At 41.0% G+C, this 12,683-nt stretch overlaps 2 protein-coding genes across 7 annotated transcripts in view; one reads left to right on the forward strand and one right to left on the reverse strand.

Moving 5' to 3' along the window:
* Positions 1-9,779, forward strand: part of RARB (retinoic acid receptor beta) — a 196,281-nt gene extending 186,502 nt beyond the window's left edge. For 3 of the 4 annotated variants that reach the window (XM_051609292.1, XM_051609296.1, XM_051609294.1), the window contains exons 6-8: positions 3,530-3,734; positions 4,821-4,979; positions 8,371-9,779. In XM_051609292.1, coding sequence (XP_051465252.1) covers positions 3,530-3,734; positions 4,821-4,979; positions 8,371-8,567 — 561 coding nt within the window. In that variant the 3' untranslated portion in view covers positions 8,568-9,779. The remainder of the gene's footprint in view (positions 1-3,529; positions 3,735-4,820; positions 4,980-8,370) is intronic. The other variant, XM_051609295.1, reaches the window with a different exon arrangement.
* Positions 9,780-9,848: 69 nt separating this feature from the next.
* The window catches only part of TOP2B (DNA topoisomerase II beta), a 62,397-nt gene continuing 59,562 nt past the window's right edge, over positions 9,849-12,683 (reverse strand). For all 3 annotated transcript variants that reach the window (XM_051609290.1, XM_051609291.1, XM_051609289.1), the window contains 3 exons: positions 11,478-11,594; positions 10,550-10,647; positions 9,849-10,334 (listed from right to left, as the gene is read on the reverse strand). In XM_051609290.1, coding sequence (XP_051465250.1) covers positions 10,173-10,334; positions 10,550-10,647; positions 11,478-11,594 — 377 coding nt within the window. In that variant the 3' untranslated portion in view covers positions 9,849-10,172. The remainder of the gene's footprint in view (positions 10,335-10,549; positions 10,648-11,477; positions 11,595-12,683) is intronic.

Consider the following 12,683-nt stretch of genomic DNA (forward strand, 5'->3'; position numbering starts at 1 on the left):
AATGATACCGTGATTTCTTATTTTGAAGTGCTGACGTTTCCCATATGTTCTTCAGTGAATATGAGCTTGAAATCAGCTTCACTTCAACACTGGAAGTTTGCCCAAGAAAGGTTTAGCGATACCCATGGCGTTTCACAGATCTTGATGAAGGACACAAATTTAAGAAGAAAGAAAAAAAAATTCAAATGATCTGTCTGAGCGTTTAATAGCAGCGTGTTGTGGGATAATGTCGAAGGAATGCAGGAGAAACCCGAGCCCTGATGGCTGCAGTCAAGCTGAGTGTATTGCAGCAACCACATGGCTGAGCCAGGGCTGTGGCAGTGCCCCAGCAGAGCCACTGCAGGCTCCTCTGGTTGGCGCTGGTGCAGCGTTTCGGTCTGGATGCCTGGTCTGCCTTTGGAAAAGCTGTCCTACTTGCTGCCAGAGCCTGGAAGTAGCTAAATTCCGTGGCAGCTTTATGTGTTAATTATGAAAGTTGCAAGGCCCCTGGAAATCTGTTTCTGTGCGTGCCCACAGGGTAAGCTAACCCCAGATTCATTCCTGATGAGGATCCAGCCTGGAAGTCTTCCTCTGCGTTAGTCCTGGGGTGGGGGAGTGATCTGGTAGGTCTTTGCTGAACAACCCCCAGCACAGATCCCCAAGCAGAGTGGGGCTTACAGCACCAGGGAGTGGGCACAGAGAGCTTCACAGTGAGGAAGCCAGCAGCAGTTGTATGGCGGGAGGTGTGTGTGTTGTACCCCTGGGTTGTTTGGGATACCACTCCAGGGCACCCCAGTCCCTTTAGGTCAGCAGTCTCTGGCAGACGTGGCACTGGCAGCTGGTACCCAGGCTTGGCCTTGGAGGGAGGGTACAGAGCAGCTGTATCTGCTGCTCCTGCTTGGGCAGCTGCTGGGGAGGCTGCAGGCAGCCTTGGGGGAACACCACGGCGTTGCCCAGTTTAGCTCCAAGTCCTGCTCTGCTAAGTTGTTGGACTGAGGAGTCCTGAGGGTGTGGAGGGAGGAACTCAAGATTGCAAAGGCTTAGCAACTAAAATAGCACTGGAATAAAAGGGACCGCCCTTCTCCCCAGCTGAGCGAGAGGAAAATCAGTTACTGCTTAAGCAGTACAGAGCCTTGGTCCTCCATAAGTTGGATGCTCCATCATCACAGGCTGCGCATCCTTACTGAAAGGCAGCTACCGTATGTGCAGGCTTCCAATGGGAAGAGTTGCACTCCAGTTGCATGCCATTAGAGAAGTAAACCCATCTCTTGGGCTTCTCAAGAAATGTGCAAAGTTTTCAAACATTGCTTTTCTGGAAAATAGCAAGCTCTGCATGTTTCTTCTCCTTTATATACGATTTTAAAAATGATTTTAAAGGATAATAACCAACAGTGAACTTTACAGGAGAGAACTGCTGGTGGTTACTGGCAGCAATGCACTTTGGCTGTTGCACAAAACCTTTGGAGTTACAGCAGCCTTTTAAGATCACTTCTGTTAGTGGGGAATCTGTGGTCAGTGAAGAATTTGAGTGCCATGCATTTGTATTTGTGCCTCTCTTGGTCATTAATTCAAAAACATTTCAAGATCTTCTTCTAATGCAGAGGTAGGGAAACAATGTGAAACATGCCTGTCCAACCACCCAGAGCTTCAGTGTGTACCCACAGTGTGAGATAAGATTATTGCTGAGATAGAAAATAGTTGAAGAGCCTTCTGCAGAAATACACCCTATTAAGTCTCTTACCAAGGAATTTAAGAAGAGAAATAAAAGCTTCCCTGTAGGTCTCCGATGTGCCATGTCCTCCTCATGCTCCTCCCTGCTTATTTGGAGCAGTGTTGCCAGGGAAAGATGAAAGTGGGAGAACCAAGCCCAGGCTGGTCAGCTGCCAAGCACTGGGGCCTCTGACTCAGAGTTTTGGCAGCTATAGGAATAATTAACATTCTCCCTTTGCTCACTTATATTCCTGTAAATCTTTTTTTGTTGAATCTTTAAAACAAAGTCGGATGGCTCTATGGGAAATAAATGTAGTCGAGCCCTGAAAAAATAGGGCTGTAGTCTAAGCTCAGCTAATCAGACTTCTGCAAGATTTAATTTAGTGTAGGGATAGGCCTTCTCCCACCTCGGATTATTTTAAACATTAAGCATTGATACATGTAATACAAATATGTCAGGATGATGGACGTCTCTTTTATTTGCTCCTTAAGGCAGTGTTCATTCATAGCAGCTGTACAAACGAGCCCCTGCCCTACAGGGTCTGCCATGGGACATCCTGGGTTTGCTCTGAGGGGCAAAAGCGTCCCCAGATGTGCTCTCTCTCCAGAGGTGCTGCCACTGTCCCCACTGCCACTGTGCTCCTGACGCTGCTTGTACCCCCAGGGCAGTTACAACAAAATGCAGAGCATCCTCAGTGTTTTATTTCTGGATTTTGCATTCCTCTGTGTCCAGTAAGAGGTTTGAATCCCCATACTACCTTTGAACGCTCTTTCATCTGGGGTCAGTGCTGGGTTGCTGATGGCAGACGAGGTAATTTGCCAAAACCAACACTGCCTGGGCTTGTGCAGGAGTGAGTGACACCAGCAGCAGCAGGGAGAGATGCTTTGCTCTGGGCCAGCAGGGTGTGCACCCTTGCTAGCCCTGCATGGGGCTCAGGACAGGGGAAGTGCCTGAGCCACAGGGAAGTCTGGAGGCCAACTTGCTGGTGAGGCTGTTCAGTGTTACAGCACGTGGGACTGAAAACAACCGTAAATGGGAAGCTGGGCTCACACCTCAGGCTGCTGGCCAGGCTGCTGGCAGCCCTGCACACTGCCCTGGGGAGGTTGAAAGTTTGATCATCTGTTGAGGTACAAGCTCATGGACTGGTAAGACAAGCGGTGCTCAATGGAGACTGCAATTGCAGCTCCGTGGGAGATGGAGGGCAGCTTTGCACCACTCTCTCCGGAGCCCACACACTGGGGCTGTGTTCCCAAGTGGAGTTTTCCTACCTGCTGTCACAGAAGGCACCCCAAAGCAGAAATACGTTCTGGCTCTTTCACCAGCTTGCAGCCATCTGCACACACACCAGCTACCACAGAGACACTTGGTCCTTACCAAAGACACAACCCGGAGAAGCACTGTCATGCAGTATTGATCCCCAAAATCAGTGCAATATGTGTCAGTGGGAAGAGGTGAGATATTGCTGGATCAGACCAGCAGTGCAATACCATTTTATAGTTAGGTGTGTATAGCATCCTAATTAAAGAGCAGTTTATGTGAATATTATTATGGTGATGTTGGTGAGTTAAATGGTCAGAACTGCATAGAATTTGTGATTATTTCATAACTCAGGAAAATTTTAGTTCTTAATTTTTTTATTAGAAATACCTGTTGTCGATTGAGTATTTATGTTGTACCAGAGAATTTTTGTGCTATGAGTACTGAACAAACTGGAGTTTTGTTTGGGATTGTTTTGACATGACCCTATGTTGCAGCTCTACGGGTCATTTGCCACGTCGAGAAAATGCAACAAACCTATCATGGATTTAATTCTTCATATCTTTTTCTGTCCTTCCACAGATCCTTAGAATTTGCACAAGATACACTCCAGAACAAGACACCATGACTTTTTCAGATGGCCTTACCCTAAACCGAACTCAGATGCACAACGCCGGATTTGGCCCACTGACTGATCTCGTGTTCACGTTTGCCAACCAGCTCCTGCCTTTGGAAATGGATGATACAGAAACAGGTCTCCTTAGTGCCATCTGCTTAATCTGTGGAGGTATCGTACAGAATGAACTTGGATGCATTTGAAAAGGACAGACACGATGAGATCTTCATTTACGTTTTACTTGGTTTGCTTTCCTGTATTAAAACATATATACAAAATATGTATCTGCAATATTATTATATAAACCACTTAACACGGTTTTTTTCCTGCTGGCAATAAGTTTTTGGTTTTATTATTGATACATTTTTAAATTAATGGAATCCTTCTGTCAAGCAACCAATCCTATTATTTGCCTGATGGGGACTACAGGATATATCCTGCCGCACTTTTGTATAAGCAGTATGTGGGTACTTGTATGGATGACCTTTGTTAAGGCAAGATGCCCAATTTGCAACTTTTACTCTCTCCTCCTTTGCAAAATCTGGACTAGGGATAGAAACACACCTTGTTTAAGTTGGACCATTTTGTTGAACTGCTAACTGGGTGCTACTAGAGAATGTTTACAAAACAAGAGTCAGTCTTTGTTGACAATGCCTCGTTAGTACCAAATAATTCCAATTTTATGCATCTCTAACCATAACCCATCAAAAACATCGATGGGTTCTGAGATGTCATTAATATGTGACCGGTGCATCCTGGTTTATGGGTGACGTTTATTGTCACTCAAGCTAGCACTGCCATCTGCTGATACCTGATGGTAACTCACTTTATTTTAGTATTGATACAAAAAATCAGTTAGCTATTGTCTCTTTGTGTACCTTGGTAGCTTACCAATGATGCATACAAAAATAATTCTGAATTGTTGTTTGCAGTGAGGATTTTTCACCTTGGGGAAGGAGGTACAAGAGCAAAATGTTAATTCTGGACCACTCAAGTGACAAACCTACTGGAAAGTTGTCACCAAAGTGGTCACCAAAGCAAAATAAATCTAAGTTTCAGAAAGCCATGGTTTGCTCTCTTCCCACAAAATATTTGCTACAGAGTGTGGGTCATATGTGGAGAAAAATATTAAATTCATGGAGCTCTAATCAAGAACATGGAGAAGCTTCTGTGATTTGGAGTTTGTAACAAAAAAAACCAAACCACAACAAAAGACCAAATTAAACTCATACATATGATGATGATACTTTTCTACAGATCGCCAGGACCTTGAAGAGCCAGTGAAAGTGGATAAGCTTCAGGAACCGTTGCTTGAAGCACTGAAAATTTATATCCGAAAGAGACGACCCAACAAGCCTCATATGTTCCCAAAGATCTTAATGAAAATCACAGATCTTCGTAGCATCAGTGCAAAAGGTACAGTGTCTGCCAGCAGAGTCAGTGTTATGTTTCAGAGAAAACTGGCCTGGAGACCTGAGTTGTTATTTTTTAAATGTATCTTCGAAAGGTCCTTGTGACCTTTGTCATTAGGCTTTGGAACAGGCTGCCCAGGGATGTGATGGGGTCACTATCTCTGGAGGTGTTTAAAAGATGTGTAGATGTGGGGCTTAGGGAGATGGTGTAGTGGTGGAGTCGTCAGTGTGCTAGGTTAATGGTTGGACTTGGTGACCTTCAAAGTCCTTTCCAACCAAAACAATTCTATGTTTGTATTATTTTCTCTCCTTTATCTAATTCCCATGTTTGGTGCTGCATTCCTTGTGCAACTTACAGTGAAAATGATGTCTTAGGTATACATGGGTTAGCAAATCATTGGCGTGAACTCTTTGTTAGTAATTTAAAGACATGACAAAACCCTGTATTAGACCTTTGTTCATATTTAAAAGAGGGCCTGGGTCAACACGCATGTTGTATCACTCATGGCTTTCAAAAAACAAAGTGTTTACAGACAGCAGACAAAAATTGTGCACCTAGAATGCTTTTAAAATTGTGGTCTGACCTACTGAAGATTTAGAATTACCTTAATCCAGGATTTTGGAGTTTCAGCACCACTAACCCAAATGGATCAAATTTGACAATTTGTGTAGTTGTGTGTGTGATCTGTGGATCATGTGAAGCACGGGCAGTCTTAGCTCCATCCCATCAAGTCTCTAAGGCACGGGTAGTTGGCTGCTTTCATTTTGTCAGAGGTTCCCTGCTCAGCACCTTGTCCCTCGAGGCGAAGAGCTAGAGAAGGGTGGTGCCAGCAGCTGTGCTCAGGCAGCTGAGGACAGTCAGTGTGTGGCATCTCGTTGGCAGCCTCTGTGCACACCCGTTCTGCCCTGTGCTCCTCTCGGTTGCCTACCCCTGTGTCTCCCCGAGACCTTATTTCAGATGTGTGCAGTTGTTTCATAAAGGTTTGCTTCCAGACTTCTGGAGATTTACCAGCCTGAATACAGAGTCTGAAGTGCTGTGGTGCTTATTTTTCAGTGCTTGATGCAGTTCCACTGTCTGACTAAGCTTACTCAGCTGCAGATTTGCCACCCTGATAGATGAGCAAGCAGATGTGCTTTTATGTACAGGTACCTGTGCAGCTATAGACTGGATTTATGCCTTTGAAAAAATTGCTCATGTCATTTGACATGGTTTTTTAGAAGATTTCAGAAAAAAAAACACCAAACAGCAGTTAAATCGCTTGAATGAATACACTTTTTTTACATTCAAACCTGAACTGTTACTCTAAAAACAACATATATATCTAAGTTAAAAGATTAAGCTATAGCTATGTTTATAAAAAGAAGCGAGTAATTTAATTGGATTGATTAGTACCAAAAGAATAACTTGGAAGGGAAACATCAGAGCTGGAAGCAAAAGTATCCTAAAGAGGAACTGCCTACCAGGTTACCTAAAGCTTGCCATTTACCCTCAAGTAAAGCAAGCTACACCCAACTGAATCTCTAAACCAAACTTACACAATACTGAGCTATAAAAATATTTAGGGAAGGCTTTACATTCTGCATGTGTTGCTTGTGGGAAGTCTATTTCCACTTTCCTGCTTCTTTGCCAGAGCACTTCAGCTCCTCAAGAACACAGCTCTGTCTCTTTATGTTCAATGCACAAGAAAGGATTCTTCTTTCCTTCTGACATGAGTATTTAACTTTAATTATATCATTATTGTTTTATAGTAGCACTAAATCATACTAAAGGACTGGTGATGTCCTGGAGGGGTGGGTGTGTCCTGAGTTTCATTTGAAAAGATGTACATTAGAAGATAATGACTCTTGATGGTACATGATCCCTGAAAGCAATTACCAAAGTAAGCATGAACCTAAAAGACCGAGAACATCTCCTTACACTTGAGTTCCTTGTACAACTATATTCTTCTGTGGCATTAGAATTATGGTAGCAAAATAATTAAGTGTTCATGGGCCTGAAGCAAGAGATCATCTTCTGAGTTGCCTTATCCCACTATTAAATTAGAAATTGGCAAGACCTGAAAAATTACTATGGCACTACACTGGAGTAACCACACTGGAGTAACTGCAACTGGCCTACTCCAGAACAGAAGAAAGCAGGTATTTAATAGGGCCAACTTCAGGTCATCAACACTGCTCTGACTACAGGCCATTTTCAGAGAAGCTCTCAAGTATAAATCTATGTTAATTTGTTTCCAATTGCTTGCCCCTTTCTTCCTCACAGTTACTTAAGAGCCTTTCTAACCGGCATTCACTCGGAAAGTTGTTTGTTGCTTTTGTAGATGATCTTTGATGCTCCTCAGTTAAGGCATGCACATAAGTGCTGCCTTCCACTCTGGGGTTCCCACTGTGACTGACAACGTCATGCTCTCTCCAGCATGGACATGTGCACAGATTAGCAGAATATACCCAGAGGTTCTTTCCTCTGGAACATGTCTTCAGTAACCAGACTATTTTCTCTTTAATTTCTCATTAATTTTGTTTCTTGCCGTCCTTCACTTTTAAAAAAGCACAGATCGCTGTTGCTTTAGACTCAGATTTTAAGATGATCAGGAATCCAGTACAACATCTTAGACCAGATATTTGCATGCTGAGGTTTATGGCTATAAATTGCCTGATGTTGTCCTCATAAGAAAAAAAAAATATCTTTTTTCCCATCATTGTATCCTGACTTTATTTGAGGTGCATTTCCCAAATACTCCTGTCTCTTTGTGGTCCTCACTACTCGGTAGCTGAATGTTGAGTAACTTGCAGTCCTTCAGCTGTATCAGTTGTTTACAAGAGACTGTTGCCCAGGGTGTTCTAGCATTACTGCTGCCTGTTGAGGGCTTGCTGACCCTGGCTGCCTACATTATTCTTCTTATTTCACAGTTTTCTATATTGAAATGTTCTGACTTGCATTGCTGCAGTTCTCTTACAGCATGGGCCTCACCTTTTAACACGCATCAGCCAGAATTTTTTATCATTCTAGTCTTTGCAGATCCTCTACAGATTAAAAACTGTAAAGTACATTCCTGTAAAGGCATCTGTGTGATCACAGTGTAATTTAATTTTTCAGTATAATTTAATGCCGTTTTGGTTCCTTCTATGAAAAGAAGCCGGTCATCCAATTTACCTGTATTGTAATATCAGTTGCTGTGTCATAATTTTAAATTAATTTGTTAAGGAGTAATTATCCAAGTCCTGTTTCTTGTAATGAAGTCATTCACTTACGTAACTCTGTGTGCAAGAAGTATAGAAGGAGACACTAAATCTCCATTAAAACAACATACCCTGAAATCACCACTGATGATGCTAACCAAAAGGAAATTGTACAAATCATACTAATGGCAAGGGCTTTTGTTTTCTTTTTAAAGGTGCAGAACGTGTCATTACATTGAAAATGGAAATTCCTGGATCCATGCCACCTCTTATTCAGGAAATGTTGGAGAACTCTGAAGGACATGAACCACTGACACCATCCTCCAATGGAAATACTGCAGAACACAGTCCGAGTATCTCACCTAGTTCAGTGGATAACAGCAGTGTCAGTCAATCTCCTATGGTGCAATAAGACATTTTCCAGCTACTTCAGACATTCCTAATACCTTATGTACAGGGATGAAAAGCAAGAAAAACATTTTTACTGCTGCTTAGTTTCTGGACTTAATATATATCTATATATGTGTATATATATATAGATAAAAACTCAACAAGGACCAATAAATTTTCATATGTATCGATATATACTCCTTGCTGTTTAAACTCTTAAAACTAGAAAATGCAATCTTTTGCAACTCTAAATCAGCCATTTCATGCAAAAAATAGTTAAGCTTCTGTTTTCTCCTCTGAACATTCAAGACTGCATGGTGACAAGACAGATCTCAAACTTTAAATTCTGGTTGCATTTCTGATGACTTTGTACATACAAATGTATGGCTGTAGGTTCTATACTGGATGTTTGGTGCTTTCTTTTTGTCTCTCATACTTAAACCGATCCAGACAGCAACCACATGAAATGGACTACTGTGCACATCCAGAAAAGGAAGTTTAAAGGACCATCTGATTTAGTTTAATACAAAAACTTGTCTTTGATGCCCTTGGTTTGCAGCTCCTTCCTTGTAAAAAGTATACAGAGATTCACTGCAGTAGCAGAGAAGACATCGGTATCAGCGTTAACTGCCAGATCAGTTATTCAGATGTCATTTGTTCCACTGTTAATGTCACTTTAAAATTTAAAGAAGTGGTTTCTTACCTGGCTGGTGACCTAGCTACACAATTAACTACTACATTTCTACAGTAATGATAGCCTCCAAGGCAGAAACACTTTTCAGTGTTACCATGTTTTTTGTTTACTTGTTCACAAGCCATTAGGGAATCTTCATGGGATGATAACCAGCAGACTCATTTACAGCATGTGAGTCGGCGAGTTTGGGGTATTTCCTTACCAGTCGACTACCAGGAATTAGCTGGGTAGCTAGGGAAGTACAGCTAGGACTTCCAGAAACACAAGGAGAGAATCTGCCTTCTTGGCCTTGTTAAATCACCATGAAGCAGAGTGAAAACTGTGGTAGAATGGTTAACAGATTTAAAGTGTCAGTTTCTTAGGTTTCATTTAAAGCACTAGTGGATTTTTTTTTTTTATATATTCTAGCAAGTCTGTGATGTACTTTCACTGGCTCTGTTTGTACATTGAGATTGTTTAACAATGCTTTCTATGTTCATATACTGTTTACCTTTTTTCCATGGAGTCTCCTGGCAAAGAATAAAATATATTTATTTTAAAAAAAAACAACAAACACAACTGTGTAGCAGCAGTGCCTGTCATCCAATTTTTACACACACACACACACGGTAGTTTTCAATTTTTTAATGTTTAAACTTCATTTCAAAAAGCAGGTTTGCTGTTTGCAACCATGACAATTAAAATGTGCTTTAGCACAGCTGTCTAGAACATCTCTACAAGCCAGTCAGACAAATACATGACATTTCAATGAGTAAAAAAGAGCATAAAACTGTAGGTGTAAGAACAAAATGTTAAAATGCCTACACACAATAATAAAAACCATCAATTACATTATCACATAAAATAAGTCAAATGTACAAAAGTTTGCGACAGAAGGGACAAAAGGACAACACAAGATATTTGTTGGAAAACATTTGTGTGCTCTTTGGGCACTTAATTAAACATATCAAAATCATCATCTTCATCAGACTCTGCAAAATATTTAACTTCTTTTCTAGCCCGGCCTGTCCGTGGCTTTGGGGCAGTTTCGGAGGCAAAGCCTGACTGAAAGATTTCCACATCAGAATCCTGGTCAAAAGTGGCCTTCTTGGATTTCTTTAGAAAAGGAAAGACACATCAGTTGAGATGCCGTGTATGTTTTCCCTTTTAATATTCAGAACTGAAGAAAAACTTCTCTAACATCTAATTTCTAAACACGCTTAACCCCCCATTACCATATTAGCAACCTATAATAAGAACATGCCCCTTCTCTGTAAACTAATCCATTAGGTTCTTTTTCATAAGGAGAAAAGAGCAAAGCTGGAACTGACCTTGCTTGGGGTCGATTTCAGTGTTTTCTTCCCAGGGTTGTAGTCACCTTCATTCTCTGAACTGGATGCTTTCCTTTTCTTTGCCCCTCTACCTTTTCCTAGGGGACAGAACATGATTTAACTTTGCTTTACTTTTTTATTTTTTATTTTTTATTTTTTTTAAAAATTGCTTTAAATAAAACTCCACACTTCAGCAAACTGAACAAAACAATTGAAACTACTTTAGTAGCTATATGCTAAAGTTCAACTTTATTTTACAGCTCGAGCTTCTTCACACCAGCAGTAAAATACAGATTTCATTTTCTCCGTTTTAAATGTTATACTTGTTCCAAAGTTACCATTCACCTTAGCAGTTGAAGCTGTCTGTTAAAAATGGGGACAAACTTCACGAGATCAATGACTTCTAGACTGAAGAACAAGTCCTCAGACACCTTCTGTACTCATGGCACTTGTACTATTTAGTACATTTACTGTTCAACTATCAACACTGGTACATCCTTTACAGACTTCTTTGATTGCACCACTTGGTGTGCTTTGTTGTGAGGACTCTGACAGCTAAGAACTGGGATACCAAAGAATTAGTTAAAAAAGCAAGAAATTACTAGAATGACTACCAGAATTATACTGTCTTGTGAAAAGTTGAGATCAAATAAAATAAGTGGTATAACTGATTAACAAAAAGAGGAGGACCTACCCCCAGTGTAGGTCAGATCAAAAGTTAACACACTGTTTGTCAGAAGTCACTACATGGTATTTGTCACAGAAAAGGCTCATGGCTGAGTAACCTTCCAGTGATTAATTTACTAGTAAATCAGTGTGGTTCTAATTTTAGAGGCACTAGCTCTGCTTCCTTATACAAATGCTTGTGAACCTGTGTTAGAGCAAGCACAGACGTGGGTGTCGAGCAGCACAGCACCAAAGCTCTTACCTTTGGGTGCTGCCGTCTTCTTTGGAATGCCAAATTCTGAATCGGAGTCGGAGTTTACAGGTTCCATCTTCTTGGCCTTGGGAGCTCTTTTAGGTTTAGGGGGCACATCTAGTTTTGCTGTGAGAAGTTAGAGATACTAAATATGTTAAATTCACGCATTTGTTAGAGGTATTAAATTTTATTAGAGACTCAAATTAGAGCATAAATGGCAGATACTAAAGATGAGAGCTTTTTGCACTTGGTGAAAACATTCAGTAAGTTCCAGTGGTTTTGATTAACTACTTTTTCATCTTTTCGAGCACAAAACAGGTAACCAGTAACTAAATCAGCAGAATGCAATCACAGAATTATTTAGGTTGGAAAAGACCCTTAAAATCACTGGATAATATGTTCTATATGCTTACAGACAAGTCAGTCTTTTGCAGAAAAGACTTGGGAGGGAAGCAATGATGCTTAGGATGGAAGTCAGGAACTGTATTTGAAAGCAACTTGAAATAGGTCTCTCTAGATATCTCATCTGGGGAAAAAACAGCTGTAATATGATAAAGTAACATTAAGTAAGCCACGAATACCTACTAGTAAGTCTGGAAAAAGTACACAGCAATTGAAAGCATCAGAAATATGTATAGAAGCATCACCAAAAATAATTAGCTAGTTATCGGTAACGGAGGGGGCAGTGTCAACTGAAGACATGACTTCAGGTGCCAAAAGGAAATAAAAGTCCTTCATACAGGTAAAAGCTTTACCAGCATAAGAAACAGACCAGGGGACAGGGAAAGGAAAGATTCATCAACTTCAAGATCCCAAGCAGAAATTGTGACCAAAAGAATCCTAGCAGAAGGGATCAGTTTCAGATCTAGGTGACATTCAGTATCAGGAGCTGAGGTTTGGATGTCTTCCTACAGGATTATGTATGCTTTGGCCAGGTAATTGTGCCTTGCAGTTCCTCATGCCAATAATATGAAACTTGTGTACCAGACAGAAGCCAAGTATGCTCCATCAAAAAGTACTAACCAGCACATGTACTATGAGATGTAAGTATCTTAATCTGGCCCCAAGTTCTTGAGTTTCTTTACTAGTGTTAGAAAAGGGGCAGACTTTTCACTGACAAACAAGGAACTGGGGAAAAGGAAATAACTGGCAAATGAAAAGAGAGGTATGATATACTGCCACAAACACTATTTTCTTGAACTCGTTCTTCCCTTG

This window comes from Apus apus, chromosome 2, assembly GCF_020740795.1.
Source record: "Apus apus isolate bApuApu2 chromosome 2, bApuApu2.pri.cur, whole genome shotgun sequence".
NCBI classification, from domain to species: domain Eukaryota; kingdom Metazoa; phylum Chordata; class Aves; order Apodiformes; family Apodidae; genus Apus; species Apus apus.